This window comes from Perna viridis, chromosome 1, assembly GCF_037379345.1.
Source record: "Perna viridis isolate PV_CMFRI_1.1 ecotype Kerala chromosome 1, ASM3737934v1, whole genome shotgun sequence".
NCBI lineage: Eukaryota > Metazoa > Mollusca > Bivalvia > Mytilida > Mytilidae > Perna > Perna viridis.
The window spans coordinates 55,216,513-55,237,186 of NC_142445.1; the positions used below are offsets into that span (position 1 = coordinate 55,216,513).

Consider the following 20,674-nt stretch of genomic DNA (forward strand, 5'->3'; position numbering starts at 1 on the left):
GCAACTCATAGAAAAGCAGAGGACGCTTACCCTACCAGTGCACCTGGTCCATGCTCCTAGTTTTTAATGGAGTCTGAGTTGCTCATTTGCTTTTGTTACTTTGTTTGTATGATTTTAGTTACTTTATGTTCTTTGTTGTGTATGTCTGTTTTGCATGTCTGGTCTTTGTCCCTGGATTGCATTCTTTTGGTTACCGCTATAACCTTGGTTCCCTTGTGTACTCTTTTAGCATCATAATGTAATTTTTCATAACTGATTTCTAAGCTTTTAATGAAGGAAATGCTTAGATATTTGGTATATAGCTTTTGCATGATGCAGTGTACTGCATCTTCCCAGCTTTTACTGAAATGGTTGATAGGGAGTATTTTTTGCATGACATAGTATGCAACATCTTGTTTAAGATTTTGATCTGAATCAATTAAGCAGTTTCACATAGCAAAATATGATATGATTGAATGTGTGTTCTTTTGTTTTTTTGGGGGGTATTTTTACTTGTCATGGTTGGCAATATTATTTTATGATTGTTGCCTTTGGAATGTACATTTTTGTACATATACATGTAAAGCATCTGCTTTCAAAGTAACATAGTACTACTTGTGAAATTGGAATTCTGCTTTCTTTACATGAAAGTTTTATACTTTATAAAAGAAAGAGTAGAAAATATATTAATTCATTAATATTAATAATTCATTCACATATTGTTTCACATATTGGTTTACCTGTATTATATGTATTGGCAATTTTATCTACAAAATAGTCAACTCCTTACATTGAAGAGCCCTACAGAAATCATATACATGTAACTCCAAAATATTTCTTGTTCCCATTATTCAGGAAAATATCTATATCTTGCTGATAAAATTCGTAATTCTTAAAATATCATTCTCCACTTATTATTGTGTTATATATTTAATAATGTGTTATGCTAAAGACATTTGATCTTAGGTGTATGTATATATGTATTGTTTGATATGTATTTCTATAAGCTGTATTGCTTTTGAATAAAGAAATTATTAATTATTATGCTATTGCAATGAGTAACAGTGTCTTATCCATTCCATGTTGAGATATTCTAATGGCTACAGGTAAATTATGTAATGCCATATTTTTTATGCCCTGCCAGTGAAGTAGTATACAGGTGATTGATACATGTACATGTATATTTATCTATCTGTTTACTTGAATCATTTCAGATTGGATTGAAACATTATTAGAACATGACATCCTCAAAAATCTTTGTACACATGATTTTCATGATAAAATTTCTGCAATAAATTATGTATCATGTATTTAGAACTCCTGCAGTCTTTTTTGTATTGTTTAATGAGGGGTCATAAAAGAGATATGTACATATGTGTTCAGGTTCAAGTTTACTTTGAAGCTTTTTTCTAAACACAGTGAGGCTAACATCCTCATTGAACTTCTTGAAAGTATTGACCCCTTTAAAAAGACCCTAACATGTGACAAGAAACCTACTCTTTGCTTTAATTATCAAGTTATGAGATCATAAGTGCAAATGGTGTTTAACAGCATGAATCTGACAAAGTAAAAATAGTCATCTGTTTCACGCCTTTAATTACATTGGTTGGTTACTGTTCTACTGTTATTACACACAAAGGAGATATTCAGGGTCAAGGGAGCTCTGTTATAAAATAATTGTCCCCCGCGACGCGTTGCACAGGGACATGAAAATGCCAGGCAGATTAAATTCGACTTTGATTACAGTTGAATGATTTTTATGGAAGTTATGGCCCTTGGACTTGGACAATTTCAGTGAATTTACAGTTTTCTGCACTTTTTTTGTATTGCTTTTACCTAATGATTTTATCTTTTGTATGTAGTCTTACTATGAGAAGTTACAGATTAAGTTCAACTTTGGTTATGGTTGAATGATTTTCATGGAAGTTATGGCCTTTGGACTTAGAAAATATCAGTGAATTTAGTTTTCCACACTTTTTTGTACTTCCTTTACCAATTTTTTTTTTTTTATTTTGTATGTTGCCTTACCATGAGAAAATACAGATTAAGTTCAATTTTGGTTATGGTTGATTGATTTTGATGGAAGTTATGGCCCTTTGACCGAGACAATTTCAGTGAATTTGAAGTTTTCCACACTTTTTTTTTACATGGGGACATTGGAATGTTGTTCTTTTATTGTTTTTGCTCCATTTATAGGATGGTTTGGTGAAAAACAACATGGACAAGCTTACATACTATGCCATGTCTAATTCTGAGAAGTTAGATAGAATTGGTGCATATTTGGAACAAAAGTTAGGCAGAGATTTACAGAGAAGAAGGGTTGGGTAAGAAATTATTTCATTTGTTCATTCATAATTTAAGATATATGTACATTTAGTGCTACATGTAATGCCAGCCTTTAATGTACCTTGAAGGAGGATTTCACATTTTTACATTTGTAACAACCTAGTTTACTGACATGAATTAATCAGGAAGATAAAGTTGTTATTTGGCCTGGGAGGAGATTTAGACCGTTATTGTTTTATTGAAACTCTTAGGAATTTAAAAGCAATTTGACCCTCATTTCTGACCTAAGTTTTTGCCTTAGCCATGTAGAAATGATACAAATGTAGGTCAGAAAGAGTTAAATACTCTACATGTGCAAACATTTTTTGTAGGTATTGGATATAACTTGAGTAATCATAAGTATAGGTCTTTAAAGGAAGACTGTAATTGATTTTGGAGTAATGTCCCAAATATTGGAAATTTGTGACATGAAATACTAAAAATTAGTATTTCAGTAAACTTTGAATACACAACTTTTGCTTATTTAATATGATAAATTGGAGTTATTTTTAGTACATGACCACTTATATATTTATTGGTAACTTATGCTTTGATAAGCATTTAATCAAAATCAAAATTTTCAGCTGTATCGAGTTTGAATGTTTTGTTTTTTAGTGTATTTTTACTGTCCAGGATTTGACATCTGCAGTTGTATTAAGCTGCACTCTTAAAAAAAAAAAAAAAAAAAAACAAACTTTTTTTGTGGTTTATAATATACTTAATCATAAGGCTACTAAGGAATGGATTTTCTTGAAAACTTAAGGAGGTAGACCTAGGATAAGGGACATAACTCTTACAGATCATTGGCACGTTTGTATTCAGGCTTTTCATATCAATCTTATGTAAGCATCAATGTATCTTGGATTGATTTCATTCTGTTTCAAATTAAAGCTTGATAGGCTTTGGTGAAATTGAACATAATACAAACATATTACTGATTTTATGAGTTATGTCCCTGACCCTAGGTCTACCTCCTTAATTTATCATTTAATAAGTCATCTCAAAATATTAGCTTTTGAATAGTATACTTTTTATGATTTTAATTTTTTATCGCAAAGTTATATGTTATACTTAATAATGAAAGACTTTTGTAGCTTTGTTCCTTCAGTTATATGTCTGAAAGCCTATCACTATAAGTCAGCTGGTTTTAACTAATTGGATTGTACACTGTGATTACTCTGTCAATCAGACAACAGCTAAATGTTCATTTCCTTCTCGTTTGTCTTTTTCACTACATTGACTCAATATGTTGACATGGTAACTGCACTCATTTTCTGAAATTGATGAAATTTAACTATTATTGAGATGTAACAGAAATGGAATACGACTTTTTAAGGATATAATTGGTACTATCATAATCTAAAAATTATGGTAAGATTTCTGGTATCCTTGAATTTTTTGCATGGTTTTGTGAGCAAGTTTTACATAACTTATAGAATATTTTATTGCTGATGGAACCAATACTGACATGAATAATATGCCTTATATGTTTGCAATGGCAAAAACAGGTCTGTGTTTTCATTTTTTAACATTGGAATATATATTTAGGCATTTTCTTAGGTTTTATTGGTATGTACCTGTAGTTTTAAATATAAATATCTTCCTTAAATTAGGTACATGTAAGTTGCTATATTACATCACTTTGCCCATAGGACTTTGTGGGATATTGTCATCACTTGGTGTTCCTCGTTATCTGTAAACTTTTCTTCAAACATATTTTCCTCTGAAACTTCTGGACATGTTGGAAAAGAAATGGCCAAAACTTTTTTTTAGATACCCTGCACAAAATTTGAGTTTTGATTTTCGATCTGTAAAAACATGGCCACCATGTCTATTTAAAGAACATAGGGTAATATCTATCAAGTTGAAGTTATAGGATGACCTATTGCCTTTGAAAAGCCAGAAATTGTGTTTATTACAGTTTTTAGCCAATATCTTGAAAACTAATAGATAGATAAAAAATATTCAATTGATGAAATGATCTTTTTGATAAGGCCTACAAAAGTAGTTTCAGGTCAAAGTTGTAGAATGCCTCCTTGTAACCTGCCTGAACCAATCTGTGCAACTATAATTGCGATCATTCACTGATCACTGATTAGTTTTGGATCAGTAATTGATCTTTCAAACTGATCCATTGAACCTGTGACAGCTTCCATTTTACATCAAATAACTGATGATCAGTTAATAAAATCTATGGATTGGTTTGTTTCAGTTTTCAGTTTTCATACAGATTTACTAAACAATATAAATTTAGACACATATGTAATAATTTTCTTTTAAATCTACTATTTTTTTATGGAATGCAAAATATTGATTTTAAATTTTAATCTTAAATTAAATTTGATATGGCACCATATTTAATTTGTTCCATTTAAAATTCAGAAATTTACATGAACTGATCAACTGTCAAACTACATAACAAAACTGTGATCAGACATGTCATCGGTTATCGAGCTGTCACCGGTCATTTAATCATTGATCATCGATTCGCCAAATAGTTGGGAGGATTGGTTCAGGAACTCGTCAGGCAAAAAAATGGTGCTAATTTTATTTTTGGAAATATTTTGAAAAGTATAATAGATAGAAAAAACTTTAAATTGAAGAAATAATCTTTACAAAAAGACCTACAAAAGTGCCTATTGGGTTGAAGTTGTAGGATGACTTTCTTTTAGAGTTATTGCCCTTGAAAGGTGAAAAATGAACCAGATGAATTATTCAGGGTCCTGAGAGCTTCTAGTTACCAATGTCATGTCAGTTTCATAGGTTTGGTGTCTGTAACATCGGCAAGCAGCTGCACTCTTATCCTAATTTTTTCTTTATTTAGCAATTTTTTATATGACATTACCAACAATACTATCTAACTCTGTAAGTGAGTATATTCCTAGTTGGCAGTGACTGCCTAATACCTGTCAACCAATCATATTCATGGCACTTTCTTTGTCCTATTACAGATTTGTATTTATCAGTATGGATGCATTAGACCAACTCCTTGTAGCTTGTCATTCCCATTCTTTGAACCTGTTTGTGGAGAGTTTTCTTAAAATGGTACAGAAACTTCTTGAATCTGATGATCCTGAACTTCAGGTTCTCGCTACTCAGTCGGTAGGTTATAAAAATTATTTTAAAGACACAATTATGCTCCAGTTAGAAAAGTTTTTACAGTGCTTAAAAGATGGCTTTTCATCTTGTCTGACAAAAGTGTTTGGTCAAATGATAAATGAGGAAAAAACAAAAATGTGATAATATTCAGCATCTTAATACAAGCAAGAAAGGGAGTAACTCTGGCTACATTGAATTTTAAAATAAGTTCTTTAAGAAATATTTCATGTGTTGGCATTAATTGTTTCCACTGTAAATAAAGCTTCCTTTCAATGCAAAAAAATGTTTTATTTACTGTTTCAGTTTGTAAAGTTTGCCAACATTGAAGAAGACAACCCTTCATATCATAGGAGATATGATTTCTTTGTGTCTAAATTTAGCTCCATGTGTCACTGTGCAAAGGACAGTGAGAGCATTAGGACCAAGTTAGTATTATGTTAAGAAACACAGGTTTTTTAAGGTTCTATAATACATGATTTACAATGTACATGTAGCATTTGAACTGTTCATACATGTATAAGATAGCCAGCAAAGAAATAGCATTGTATCCTGTGATATTTTTAAATTATAGATAAATAGTTTTTTTGGGTTTTTATCTTCACATATAAAAGGAGCAGTTATTTTATTTGATGTTAGTTTGGTTGTCTTTTTTTGACATTAATCTTGGTTGAATTTCTTTGCACTGAGCAGGATGAGTTAAAATTGTGGCCCACTCTGTAGAGTACAGGTTATACCACAAATACAGTGTTAATCCGTCTGTTGTAGCAATTTTCTGGCTTCTTTCGGATGAATTTTTATGCCTTTTCAATTTAAAGTGGGAGGGGGCTTATTGTTTCACCCTCAATCGTTCATACCACAAGTTTTTGCAGGAAAATTAAAAATTGCTGATACCACGTAAATTGAAACTTTGAGAATGTGAATATAACCACAGTGGGAAGCTCCCTTGAATTTTTAAATAGATTCATTTTTTCTTATTCTTAAAAAGTGTGTATTTTCCAGTTTTCATGCAATAGCTCATGATGATATATGATCCAAACCAGCTTGGTAAAATTATTCCTACTTACGTCTTTAAGACTAAAAAAATATTGTCACCTATATGTGTTTTCTTCATGTGCATATATGTTTATTGAGAATAAGAGATAATCTAAGCAGTTTAGTGACTTAGTGAAAAGATTCTTATTTATTGTTGCCTAAATGTCAGTAGACAAATCTTTTATGTTTGAGGGCATCATCTGTATCATTCAAGCACAAAGACATTTATAGGGTAGTCCTACTTTTGAGTGTTTTGACTAAACAGTTGTGCCCATGTAGAGCACAGGGGCATCACTATGTCAAGTTTATATTTGTTTATTTTGTAACTGGCTTTGACATGGTGAGTTGTACTGTGCTTTTTTCAGATATCCTGCGTTTCTACTTCCTGTTTACAATGTGTTCTAATCTTTTCTGTGTTTTCTAGGGTGAGGGAAAGTTTTGCACAACATTTGCATTCTCTTTAGTGTGCTGTTTTGACATGATGAGTTGTACATTTTCTTCTACAGTCAAACCTGCCTAAGTAGGCAATGTGTGTTATATTAAATCACCTGATTTCTTGTGAACAGGCAATATGTATTATATTAAAATACCTGATTTCTTGTGAACAGGCAATATGTATTATATTAAAATACCTGATTTCTTGTGAGCAGGCAATATGTATTAAATTAAATAACCTGATTTCTTGTGAGCAGACAATATATATTATATCATAACATGTTTTAAATCACCTGATTTTTTTGTCCCTTTGCATAATATTTTATGTAAATTTGATCTTTATACAAAGACCACTAGTCTCCAATTTTGCTCTTTTTTGAAGGCCGCTTACTGAAAGTTTTTCAGTTCATAAGGAACTACAATTTTTTGTTGGGTAAACTACATGCTTTTTAGATTATTACTTTGTCTGAGCACAATGACAATGTCATTAGATATCACTGGTATTGATGTCTCTGTATTCTTTTTTTTTTTGAAAAAAGAGACTTCTAAAAGACAAGTCCTTTCAGTACTTGAAATTCTATTTTCTCAGTTTAGGATGAAATCTATCACAGAATACTTCTTGGTTATGGTGATGTAATTCAGATAGTTTTACATGTCACTAATTGTCGTGTATAATGTTTTAGATCAGGTCATTTATCAATGAATCAGAGGTAATTGATTTCTGTTGTAAGAAAAATAACAAAATTGAAAACCTGAAACCCAGCATGCTGAAGAAAATACTTTCTAAACAAAACATTTCCCAGCCTCCAATGCTTTTAAAATTGCATACATTTTGAAGTGCTTGTAAACATTTTCAAACTGCTTTTTCTTGTTCCTTTAATGAATTTGTTTTTGTTAATATTGGCATAGTAATATTCTTGTTAACTAGTAATTAAGCATGAAGATAGTATGGTAATCTGTTTTCTGCAAAATAATGCATATTAAATTTATTTTTATAATTATTTATGAATAATACAAACAAATACTTATACTTTTATGCTGTGTTCATGTATGATAATCTTGTCAGAGTAAAAGTGTTCTTTGCATGTTTCTTTTGTGAAAAAGCATGATATATTAAACTGTATTTGATTTTTAATAGAGATTTTAAGCCTTTTAACAGATACAAACATTTAAAAAGATATATTTTCAATTACAATTTTGCTGAAAATCTATGAAGTAAGAAATATTTTTTAAGGTGTCCTCTTACAATACAATTACATAAGCAATCACTATTCAGGTTACTTTAGTTTTAGGGATAAGAGGGCTAAAAATTGGAAATTTCTGTAAATAATATTTCATATTGTTAACATATTTTTTAGGATCCGTAATGCTGGACTACGAGGATTACAGGGTGTGGTTAGGAAAACAGTATCAGATGATTTACAGGTCAATATCTGGGAGCCTGTACACATGGATAAAATTGTTCCTTCATTACTCTACAATATGCACAATCCTAAGTAAGTATGGAATGCTAAAATATCTTAGGATACATTATCACATCAGTCAATGATTATCATGCATTATCATAATATTCAATCAATGATTATCATGCATTATCATATCAATCAATGATTACCTTGCATTATCATAATGTCCAATCAAAGATTACCATGCATTACCTAATTCAATCAATGATCATGATACATTATCATATCAGTCACTTTGTAATAATGATACATTATCATATCATTCCATCTAAGGTCAATCTATTGTTATGATATATTATCATATCGTTCCATCTAAGGTCAATCTATGGTTATGATATATTATCATATCGTTCAATCTAAGGTCAATCTATGGTTATGATATATTATCATATCGTTCAATCTAAGGTCAATCTATGGTTATGATATATTATCATATTGTTCCATCTAAGGTCAATCTATGGTTATTATACATTATCATATCGTTCCATCTAAGGTCAATCTATGGTTATGATATATTATCATATCGTTCCATCTAAGGTCAATCTATGGTTATGATATATTATATCGTTCATCTAAGGTTGATTTCTATGGTTATGATATATTATATCGTTCATCTAAGGTTGATTTCTATGGTTATGATATATTATCATATCGTTCAATCAATGATTACGATACATGTAATTGATATTGTAGAGAAGAAAAATAAAGTCAGCAATAATAATCATTCAATCCAAAAGTCAAAGGTCAAAGAATCTTAAAACCAAATATTCACATGTATCACTTATATTATTCTGCTTGAAAAAAATATCAAGTATGTTTCCTGCTAAATCGGGTAGGTGAAAATATAATTTTCTTTTTGCATATTGCTTTTCCACTTATCTCAGGCTGAACATTAAACTTTACTTCCAATAAATAACAGTTATAGTATTTACCTTTGTTTCAGTTTTATGTCAGTTGATCTAGAAAGCCCAAAAGATGAAGAACATCCAGTTTACCTCTCTGAGGTTGTGTTTAGAGACCTGGCTTGTAGAGCTTCTTATGGAAACATTAAAAGTGTTCTGAAGCCTGCTTTGACGTAAGTTATAATCTTTTCTTGTTTTATAGGAAATCAGTGTTTCATTAAGTATTTTCATATCCCTGCTCAAATATGGATAGAGTGATTATCTATGATTACCAGATTAACCATTTCTTGTTACTATAATTGTACTTATTTTCACGGTGTATTTAACTTCACAAATTTCTAAATCAGTAAATATTCATAAAAATTAGTACTTGCCAATATGTATATCAAGCATTAAGAAAATGGTGATTTTCAACATAACACAAACCTAAATAGTTGCAAGGGTAATTGAAAACTAACAATCATGAAAATAAGTATCTGCGCAAATATGTACAATATAAGAATATATTATTAAAATCTTAATATGAGTAAATGAGTAAATGTTTCCTGTAAGATGCTGACAATTATTTTTCTTGTGTATACTTTTTTATCAGTGGTTATTATAACATTTTCTAATAACTTAATTTGAGATAAATACTGTAATCTGATTGGTTAAAATAATTTTGTTATATCTCAATGTATAAAAAAATATTGACATGCCCCTATTCAGTTAAATTCAGGGCTTCTTTTCTCATGTTTAAAGATAAAAATTTGTTTTAAAATTAATTTATAAGAATTGGCTATGATAAAAATTTTGTCTATTGAAAAATAACACTTCGCACAATAAACAGTATGCACCTGGAAAATTTATGTTATTTTTCTAGGGACGAAGTTTTTATTATTGCCAACTCTTAAATAGTAAAATTGAGGTTTATCTTTTCAAAATATCAGAGATTTGTCTGATAGCCTTTTGTTGTAAATCTAAGCATGTGATCAACTCTAATAAGCAAATGAAAATTTCAGTGTATCTTAATAACTTCAAGTGTATACAGCCTACAATAAGTCTGAGATAATGAAAAGATATGAATTTAATCATTCTTAATGTCATACTAGAAAATAATGAGAAGATGGTAATATAAACCAAAGTTGAACCTTTCACTAAAGATTAAAATTTTTTTTCTAACTTAAACTAAAAGTGCATGTACTAAATTTACATACTTAAATCAGCAGTCAATAACTTACAGTATCAATATCCATAGTAAATTTGAATTGTCCAGATAAAGATTTTTTCATTCTCCCATTTTTGTTGTTTTTGTATGACAGACACACAACTATGTCTGTCATGTGTACATGCACAGTAAAAGAAGTCCAGTGAAGTTCAGAGGGTCAATGAATAAATTAATCCAATTTTTTTGTACTCAGGTCCACATCTTTGTATGACAGTGTATGTCAATATTTTCAAATTATACAAAACTTAAAAATTAATTACTATATAATAGAATTTTCAGGGTGATTACTATTAGTCACAAGTGGTTAATCGGCACCCAGTAATACAACACATATTTTATGCAAACTACTTCTTGATCTGTATAAATTGTAATTTTTCACTTTGGGCTGTAAAACAAAAGAAATATGTCTTTAAACTTATCATCTATTGAAGTTCTGGGATTTTTTCCTCTTGTGTGAGAAATTCTTCATCTTTTCACTGGTTTTGGTGTGCTTCATATGTCAAAAAACAGAATTTCTTACACTGGTTGAAGAAATTTCAGCTCTTCAATAGAGGCTTGTGTAAGAACATATTGATTTTGATCTTTCACCTTATATTTCAGACATTATGATAACCATAAGTTATGGGTACCAAGTGATTTCGTTGTGAAATGTTTCAAGATATTGATGTATTCAGTACAGGTAAGATGGAAGGTTTGAACTAACACACATGAAATTATATTTTGTTGTATGTCAGCTTAAATGACAGATCACCCAATTATCATGGTAAATGTTTTTGGTAGGATTTATGGGAATAGTGCATGAAATCAGTTTGATTTAGATTTCAATCAATGTGAATAATGAGAATTAAACAACAAGTGAACATATGGATGGTATATTGGAATCATCTTATCTACCAGTCTAAATTTTATTGTAATTGTATCAGCTCCCATATGATGCATTGACTTCTTGATTTCAAATTAGGTGTGTTGCTTTATATAGATGGAGCGATGGGGCATATTTTTTTTTGTGGGGAGTGGGAGTCCTTCTGATATCAACTTCCTGTGCAAGTGTGGGAAATATGTAAATATGTTATGAATTTATTGCACTTTTAAGTAATAAAATACAAACAATACCAATCTTATGAATTAAAATTTTGGGTATGTTGTACATGTGTTTCTAGGAGTAAACTCTCATTAGCAGCATTAGAATAAAACATATATAGGAAGAACTAAATCCAAAATTAATTGTATACAAGAAGTACTCAAAACCAACACTATCGAAATATGAAGCCAGATCCATCACTGAGCGTTTCTACCATGTGCATCACAAGGTATGAAGCCTATATGTTTTAGGAATTTACTATTTGAACAATCTCTTTGAAAGTTTACTTAGATGCAATATCTTCAATTTTCATGCACATTAAGGGATTTGTATGATTTAGACAAATACTGTTCATTATTGAAACACTTTTATCTATTTTTAGCAACAGTATGGTTATATAGTTATCCAGACATTAATGGAACATTTAGATAAACACACTAAAAGTGACCCTCAGATAAAGAACAGTATTATCGATGCATTGTATGAATCTGTACTCATTGCTGCTGGTGGATCTATAGGTATGAATCTTGACTCATGGAGGCTGGTGAATCTATAGGTATGAATCTGTACTCATTGCTGCTGGTGGATCTATAGGTATGCTCCACTGTACTCATTGCTGCTGGTGGATCTATAGGTATGTTCCACTGTACTCATTGCTGCTGGTGGATCTATAGGTATGTTCCACTGTACTCATTGCTGCTGATGGATCTATAGGTATGAATCTGGACTCATTGCTGCTGGTGGATCTATAGGTATGAATCTGTACTCATTGCTGCTGGTGGATCTATAGGTATGTTCCACTGTACTCATTGCTGCTGGTGGATCTATAGGTATGTTCCACTGTACTCATTGCTGCTGGTGGATCTATAGGTATGTTCCACTGTACTCATTGCTGCTGGTGGATCTATAGGTATGAATCTGTACTCATTGCTGCTGGTGGATCTATAGGTATGAATCTGTACTCATTGCTGCTGGTGGATCTATAGGTATGTTCCATTGTACTCATTGCTGCTGGTGGATCTATAGGTATGTTCCACTGTACTCATTGCTGCTGGTGGATCTATAGGTGTTCCACTGTACTCATTGCTGCTGGTGGATCTATAGGTATGAATCTGTACTCATTGCTGCTGGTGGATCTATAGGTATGTTCCACTGTACTCATTGCTGCTGGTGCATCTATAGGTATTTTCCACTGTAGATTAAGTTGTAAATGATTTGGTGATACTATATCCAGAAGATTTTATGGTGTGTACTTCTCCCTAATATAATATCTATTATTTACTTTTTGCTTTGCTTGACATGCTTATTTTTTTTCTAGAGCTGTACAAGTAATTTACTAATAAGTATATTAAACTGTATGGTCAAATTTAAACATATAATAAATTTTACCCCCCCTTAGTAATTGATCACACATTTCTTAATTGAGATAAACAGATTAAAGGCTTTTATGTAAGAGAATTTTTAAGAAGCAATGTGTGGAGGTATATGTGCTATATTTTTTAGGTCCATCAGTACTGGATGTCATCAACACTTTACTTCGTCACCTCAGACTGTCAATAGAGAGGACAACAGAGGATGCTAATATTAAACAGAAGGAGGAACTGTTTGAGGAAAATATAATCAATACAATAGGTATATAGAGACTGTCATTGCAGAAACTGGGTGTGCATCAATCTCCATGTCAGTAAAATTCCCAATGAAATTGTTAATACCTTTGAAAACATTGAAAAAAAAATTGTATTAAGAGGTAAATGTTAAGTTTTTTTAATGCATAGATTGCAATTCAAGTGCATTATTTGTGTTAAGTTTCTTTAGCCCTTTGATATATACATTATGCAGGATATTTACTTTTTCAGGTGAATTTGCCAAAAACTTGCCAGATTACCAGAAGATAGAGATTATGATGTTTATAATGGGGAAGTTTCCTCAGTATGCTCCTGAAGCCATTGAGTAAGTTGTCATACTCCTGAAGCCATTGAGTAAGGTATTATATTTCTTAAGCCATAGCATAATTTATAATGCTTCAGAAGCCAAAGAGTGAAAAATATTATGTACCTGAAGCCAAAGAGTAAAATATTATACACCAGAAGTCATTGGTTTATTTATTTATTTATACAACAAAATATTTTGTTCTTTCATTACCTTGAAATTTAACCTTGTTCATATGGGGGCAAACATGATTTTCCTTGGTGGTGTAATGCAGAATATTGCTTTTTTTTTTTATCAAGATTTAAATCTTATGATTTTTTTTTAAATATTGTATGTTTACTTCTGCTTTTGTCAATTTCTGCTTTGTTTTGTTGACTTCATAAAGTAAGGTCTGCAGAAATGAGCAAATTTGTATTTTCCAATAGGAAATGTCAAATATTTACCAATCAATTGAAAGTTTTTTTTTTTTTTTTTTTCTGAAACAAAAAGGAATCTGAACTTCTGAATAATACCACTCTAACAACATACATTTTGTTGATAAAGTGTTAATCCTTACTTCTGATTATTACAGAGAAGGAATGGATTCACGGATGCAGAACATGTTACTGAAGACTCTACTGAAGGTATTAAAGTGCATATAAGGGTTGAAAAATTGATTTTATTTGTCTTAATTCTTAAAAAAATGATATGAAGAGGAAAGTTTAAAGTGAAAGTAGGGACAGCAAAATAAAAAACATAATCAAACAATAGGTGATTTTGTAAAAGTCATGACTTTCAAGTAATAAGCAGAAAATAAGTTATTTCGTGGTGCATGTGTACTTGTTGTATAAAAATTAGGTAAATATAAACAAAATAAACAGTACAATTTTATAATATTATCATGAGTGTTGAGAATTCCTAGATTTAACGATCGTGTGGAACTTGTTCCACACACCAGTTAAATCCTTAATCTCTCTTGGCATAAATAATCAGTTTTTGATAATTCACAATAACCAATTAATTATCCTATTTATTGTATAGATTTTCTTTTTAATTAATCAGCATTTTCAACATGAATTCAAAATTCAGTCTTTGAGGATTGATATCAAAGTTGTGACGTTTTTGCAGGAGAAAGTCTGGGAGTTAAATTACTGAATTTATTTCACAGTGTGAATTATGGAAATTTATTACACAGGAAACATTAGATAAAACACTGCTATCTATATAATAATATATCAGTATTTAACTTATCATTGCTTTTAATGAACTAAATTTGTTGTCCCATGTTAAAAATTAGTTCTAATCATGTGGAAAAAAAACATATGGAAAACTTGTTTTTCTTCAGTTTTGAAAACCTATAAAAAACATATGTTGTAACTTAATCAGTTTGGTGTAACAAATTTATATCTTGTTACAGGTAGCCTCCAAATACAAGACAGTTGAGATGCAGAAGACTTTTCCCTCAGAGTTCCTGATGCCATTGTTGAGAATTTCACTGATGCCTGATCAAGCTGCTCGGGTAACAGTTCAAGAAATACTGCACAAGCTAATTGATCGTCATGACAACACTGAAAAACTTAAACACATAAGGTGAGCTTAGGTATGTGGCAAAGATGGCTCTTTGTTTACATGAGGTTTTTTATATAATTGGAATAATGTATAAACAGGAAAAATTGCAACATATGTTTTTCATGTGATTCGTAAAATACACAAAAAGTGTACAGTTGTCATGTTTTCATATGTTTAAGACCACCATGAAAAAAAATATGAAAGACATGTTTGGGATTAACAACTTATTCATGAAAAACATGTAAAAGATATCATAAAGAATTTATGTTTTTCATAGGTTCACATATATGAAAAGAACCTAGTTTTTTGTTTGATTTTACAAAACATGTTTCCATGTGCTATCATATGCACAAAAACAAATATTTTCATATTGGTTCTAAAATACGTTTTCATATGTTTTAAAACATATGCAAACATGTTAACATTTTTTTGCCATGTATGATCGCTAAAAAACTTTAAGACAAATTCTGCTTGAAGTATGGGTTGTTTATTTTTTACTTTTGTTTCTTTAGCCATGTTTAGTTCGGTTATTTTTTTGTTCTTTGTTGTGTTTGTCTAATTTCCTTGTCTAGTCATTATCCTTGGATTATATAAATTTGATTACATTTCAGATCCTGGTTTCCTTTCCATTGTCAAAACATAAAATAAATACAGTTTTTTTAATGAGCCATCACTAATACCAGTTTTGAGTTTGTTCTTTGACAGATATGATTTTGTAGATGGGGTAGTTATGGAAAAACATCATCCATAACCAGAATTTTATTTTAAAAATAACATTTTTTTCAGTCTATACCTACTTTAATATGATTTCTTTCCTATTTTGTAGAATTCCAAAAGATGTTGGTGATTTAGATTTAGTTGTAGAGAAGAGCTCAAGACATGACAGTCTTTTTATGAAAAAGGTATGCCCCTTTATACAGGCATAAAATTTGTTTCTATAATCTTTAGACCTAACATTTGAACATTTAATTAACCAATTTTATGGTAAAGTATGAAAATATGATACTCTTGTACAAAAATTCTTTGATATCTTACTATAAATATACTGTCAAATAGTAATATTACTTTTCTCTTTCTTTCTTTCATAATTGATATAAGTCTGTACAAATATTACATTTTGTTAATCTATACTTCTTCCTTAGGATCAATACTGAAATAAAAACATTACAGTACAATGTTCAAGATAGGGTGTTAGTCCATTTTCCCTATGGCAGACATTTACAGTAGTGTAAAGGATTGTATGTGGTTTATTAATTAGCAAGCTTTAGTACAGATAGGATGGTACTTGATCTGGCAGGTGAACGAGTACTGTGTTAACTGATGGGTTGGTATTGGCCTATTTTGCCTGAGCTGTGGTACTATATATATCATATGAGTTTTGTGTATTGGCCAGGTTGAAAAGTGCCTTATAAAGTAGAGAGATGGTACCTTCATACCATTTTGGAAGTCTATGTTGGTGATACATTATTCCATTATTTCACATTAGTGCTGTATCTGTTTTGGAAGGTGTTCCAAAGATCTCTACACAATATAAAACTAGATATTTTTATGTATTTGTTTTTTTTTTTTCAGAATGGTATTTATTTCTATGGACACCTTTTGGAGAATATTCAAATGTTAACCAATAAAGTGAACAATTTTGAAGCTCTGTACTGTACAATGTGTTTGTTGTGTATAGAGATGGGGTGTGATGAACTGGTGATAGAGATGCTCAGACTTGGTCTAGATTTACAGGTAATTAGGACACAAATATATGTGGTACTGTACTGTGTTAACTGATCTCTCAGCTTCTTTTTTAGGAAATTCTTAGATATTTGGTATATTGCTTTTCTATGATGTTGTTTACTTTCCTTTTTCCCTGTTCCCACTTCATTTGACAGAAAAAAGTTGAGTTGGGATATTCTTAGCCCAGCATAGAGTGCAACACTTTGTTTTTTATTATGTTAGTGATTCATTTATGTTCAACTTAGTTTTTTTATAGTCCAGTCAGTCTAGCAAAATTTTGTACTTACTCTAAATAACTTGCTACGGAAGATATTTTTAAAAGTTCTAAGTTATAGCATCATGACCAAAATAAGCACAGAAAAAAATCTAACTAAATCCAATATGTGGAAACCTCAAAATAAGCATTTAAAATTCCTTATGGAAATTACCATTGGAAAGGGGAGATAAATCTCTCGAAATTGCTGAAAATAACATTAAAATTTGATGTACAAACATAGTTACACTTTATTTGATAAATAAAATGTAGGGATAAAAGACATTTTTCAAGTCAATAAAGTTCAAGAATTCTAATTTTGATGTAAATAATGAAGTAAATATACAACTTTCTGTTGTTAAAAGATTGTTTTAACAAAGGCAAAACTGTTGGTAAATAGCTTTTAGAAATAAATACAACACCTAAAACAATAGATAAACAATACAATTTTTTTTTAAATTCAAATTGATGGAAGTGCCTGAAAATAAACATGTTCTGTAATTAAAAACATTTAAATATATCTATCAGAATTTGAAATGTTACATATCATGACCAGCATATTATGGAAGAGAGTCAATAAGAAAAGAAATTTAATCTAAGTATCTTACTGGGCATGAAACTGATGAAAAAGGAGCAAAAATCTGCCCCCCCCCAAAAAAAAAAAAAAAAAAAATTATTATTACAGAGTTATCTCCCCTTTCCAATGAATTTTGAGGTTTTCTCATGGAAGACTTTGTTTGACTTTTTCTGTGTTTATTTTGGTCATAATATGCTACATATTTTAATCAAAACATTTTCTATTACAATTTGCTTAAGTTTAAAATATGTTTTGACTGGACTTCATGCTTTAGTGTAAAAATAAGTTCGATAAATTATAAACCCACTCTATTCAAAGTATTCTTCACACAATAGTACTAATTATCTCCTTATTAAGGGGCACTCCTACCATCTATTTAGAGGTAAAGTTCATAATGACATTCCTACTATCTGCATCATAATCTTACATTTCAGCATTGTGCAGTATCTAATAACTCTTTACCTATGACTCACATATGTGCAATACATGGAATGGTGGCTGCATACCTCCATCTAGCTAGTCAAATTCTTTGTGAACAACCTGTTTGTCAGTATATATCAGATGTAAGTATACAGTTTTGTATGGAGCTTAGCTAGTAATTCATAATAAAATATTAAAAACATTACAATTGTTTTCTGTTGTTATGTAAGTGTTATCCAATGTCAAATCAAGGGGAGATGTGGAAAAAGTTATTAAAGTGATTTTTATAAAAAGATATCTATTGGTAAGACACATTTACCAAATTGGTCTCTAGTGCCAAAACAATATTACATAAAATTCAAACTGATGCAAAGATTAAGTTTCCAGCACTCATTGAACCATTGTTTAGCCATATCTGATGTTAATTTTATATTCAGACTTTTGAAATGATCATGGTACCTCATTAGTACATATACTCCTAATAATCTGGTTATCTTTCATTTAGTTGGCACCGCCTTGGTGGTCTCAGAGTAGCATGCTCACCTTGAGTTTGGGAGGTTATGGGTTTGATCCCCTGTCGATTTACACCTATGACTTTGAAATTGGTAGTAACTGCTTCTCTACCAAGCACATGCTTTTAAGGAGATAATGTTAACTGTTCCACCGGGATTCAGAATAATGTGTTCCAGTGGGATGGAATGTGTACTTGGGGGCTGTTGCTTTTTGAACTAGCACATTAAAAATCCAGCCCAGAGTGTCAAAGAGTCTACTCCGTCAGTTAGTTGTTCTTGTCCTGAAATGCACCAAACATATGCCAAAGGATGTTAACCATAATGGGTCAATCAGTCTTTACCATGATATTGAGATATCTGCAATATTTTATCACTGTGTAAAAATAAAGGTGACACTACAAGTATAACATGTATGTTGCTTCATTATTTAGTTTTGGAGTGATAACAAAATTATCTTATTCTATTCACAAATGATAATATTACTGAAGTCTGATGAATGGATATACAGAAGCATAATTCCTATTTCTTTTTTTTTTTTTAGGTTATAGAAGTAAGAAAGAAAGAGGCACCTCAATTTCTTCCCAACTTTGCTTTCAATAGATCCAATAGACCTCACAGGTGAGTCTAAATACCCAAAATAAAAGTCGCATGATGGAGTTAAATTGAGTGAAATTAATTAGTGTGAATGTAAACCTAATTCTTCTTGATATTGAAATGCCAAGTTTGTTTAACTTCATTTACTTAGCTTTTGCCAAGAAACTTGTATATGCTATGCTATCATTGAAGATTATACAATGTAACTATATATTTTGTCTTTTACTTCCTTTTATTATATTGAATATATTCATTAGTTTTTCAGAACTGTGAGTATTAATCTTTCTAGTTTCATTGCTTGCCAGATTTATATATATATATATATATATATATATACATATATATACACTAAGCAACCAAAAGGCCCCCTCTTGACCTACTTACCATCCATGACCTATTATGTCTGTTCATTGTTCATGTGATCAATGGGAATGGTTGTTTATGGTTGAATTTTTTTATCCTTTATATAAATTTTGTTGATAATAGCATGTTTCTTTTAATAGGGAAAAATTGTTACAGCCAATTAAAAAAGTCTACCTCAGAGTTACTGGTCCAGGAGTAGTTCTTGCCAGCAAGTAATCTCACTGTCCAATTTTTCGTCCTCTCCTATGAAACAAGTTTGTGCCAAAACTTTAATACAAAATGTCTAGCAGATTGCTGATATTTTTCTCTAAAAAGTGAGATATCATAGGACAATTCTCATTGAGGATTAAATTTTTGGTGAGCAGATTGGTGAGAAGTGCTTCTGTATTGTAAATAGTGAGATCTTCTGTCTGTCCAGTACAGGTGGTCCTCTGTTGACTGAATGACCATCACCTGATGAAATACCTTAGATAGTTGACTAGACAATTAAGAAGAAGATTGAAATTTTCTATCTTTCCATTTAAATCTGTGTCAAATAAAAAGTTTAAATCCTCTTTTACAGTATTTTTTGTAGTTAAAACTACGTAATTTAATTTCAGAAGTAACACGGTTTCTGATTGAATCAAAAATTTTGTTTATCATCTCATAGACTAAATTTTGTACTGACTGTGATGTCATCAAACTGTTTTAATGATTTAGTTGTTGAATTTAGGATCTTATTTGAAATAACCTTAATGCCCACAGTGCATACTTTAAAATAACATGGTACGCAGATTATTTAGTGTGCACCACATAATTGAGGTTATTTCTTCATAGACCAAAAAAAATATAACAGTCATTCCTCAAATGTACTAATGACAGTTCATTGGGTAATGGTCATTACTGTTCATCGTGTAATGAAAGTCTTATCATTTTAAAGAATATACCTTGATTTTGAATGATTAGATAAACAATAAACAGGAACATTGCAGCACTGACTATACTAAAGAAATGATTATAAACCCAATCATAAGAGAATGCTATACTACAATCACCTTTTCCATCCATTCATTGGTAGGTTCATCTATTCATCTGAAAACAGTTTTGGTCACATCATTTTTTCAGTTTCTTCTGGGCATAGAGATGAAGTAGTTCACAAATTTGCAGTGATGAATTGAACATCTTTCATTTTGAGTTTTCCATGTTTTTTTGTTTTTGTTTTTTTTTGTTGTTTGATGGATGTAAGAG

The 20,674-nt window shown here is 30.6% G+C and overlaps 1 protein-coding gene across 7 annotated transcripts in view; it reads left to right on the forward strand.

The window, feature by feature from the left end:
• Positions 1-20,674, forward strand: part of LOC148629441 (protein EFR3 homolog A-like) — a 39,659-nt gene that overhangs the window by 5,726 nt on the left and 13,259 nt on the right. For 3 of the 7 annotated variants that reach the window (XM_088551240.1, XM_088551185.1, XM_088551203.1), the window contains exons 3-19: positions 2,176-2,303; positions 5,256-5,406; positions 5,707-5,828; positions 7,554-7,580; positions 8,229-8,366; positions 9,280-9,411; positions 11,046-11,124; positions 11,909-12,044; positions 13,030-13,158; positions 13,383-13,476; positions 14,027-14,078; positions 14,852-15,024; positions 15,830-15,905; positions 16,576-16,737; positions 17,993-18,121; positions 19,032-19,108; positions 19,342-19,353. In XM_088551240.1, coding sequence (XP_088407366.1) covers positions 2,197-2,303; positions 5,256-5,406; positions 5,707-5,828; positions 7,554-7,580; positions 8,229-8,366; positions 9,280-9,411; positions 11,046-11,124; positions 11,909-12,044; positions 13,030-13,158; positions 13,383-13,476; positions 14,027-14,078; positions 14,852-15,024; positions 15,830-15,905; positions 16,576-16,737; positions 17,993-18,121; positions 19,032-19,108; positions 19,342-19,353 — 1,796 coding nt within the window. In that variant the 5' untranslated portion in view covers positions 2,176-2,196. The remainder of the gene's footprint in view (positions 1-2,175; positions 2,304-5,255; positions 5,407-5,706; positions 5,829-7,553; positions 7,581-8,228; positions 8,367-9,279; positions 9,412-11,045; positions 11,125-11,908; positions 12,045-13,029; positions 13,159-13,382; positions 13,477-14,026; positions 14,079-14,851; positions 15,025-15,829; positions 15,906-16,575; positions 16,738-17,992; positions 18,122-19,031; positions 19,109-19,341; positions 19,354-20,674) is intronic. The other 4 variants (XM_088551194.1, XM_088551222.1, XM_088551212.1 and 1 more) reach the window with 3 other exon arrangements.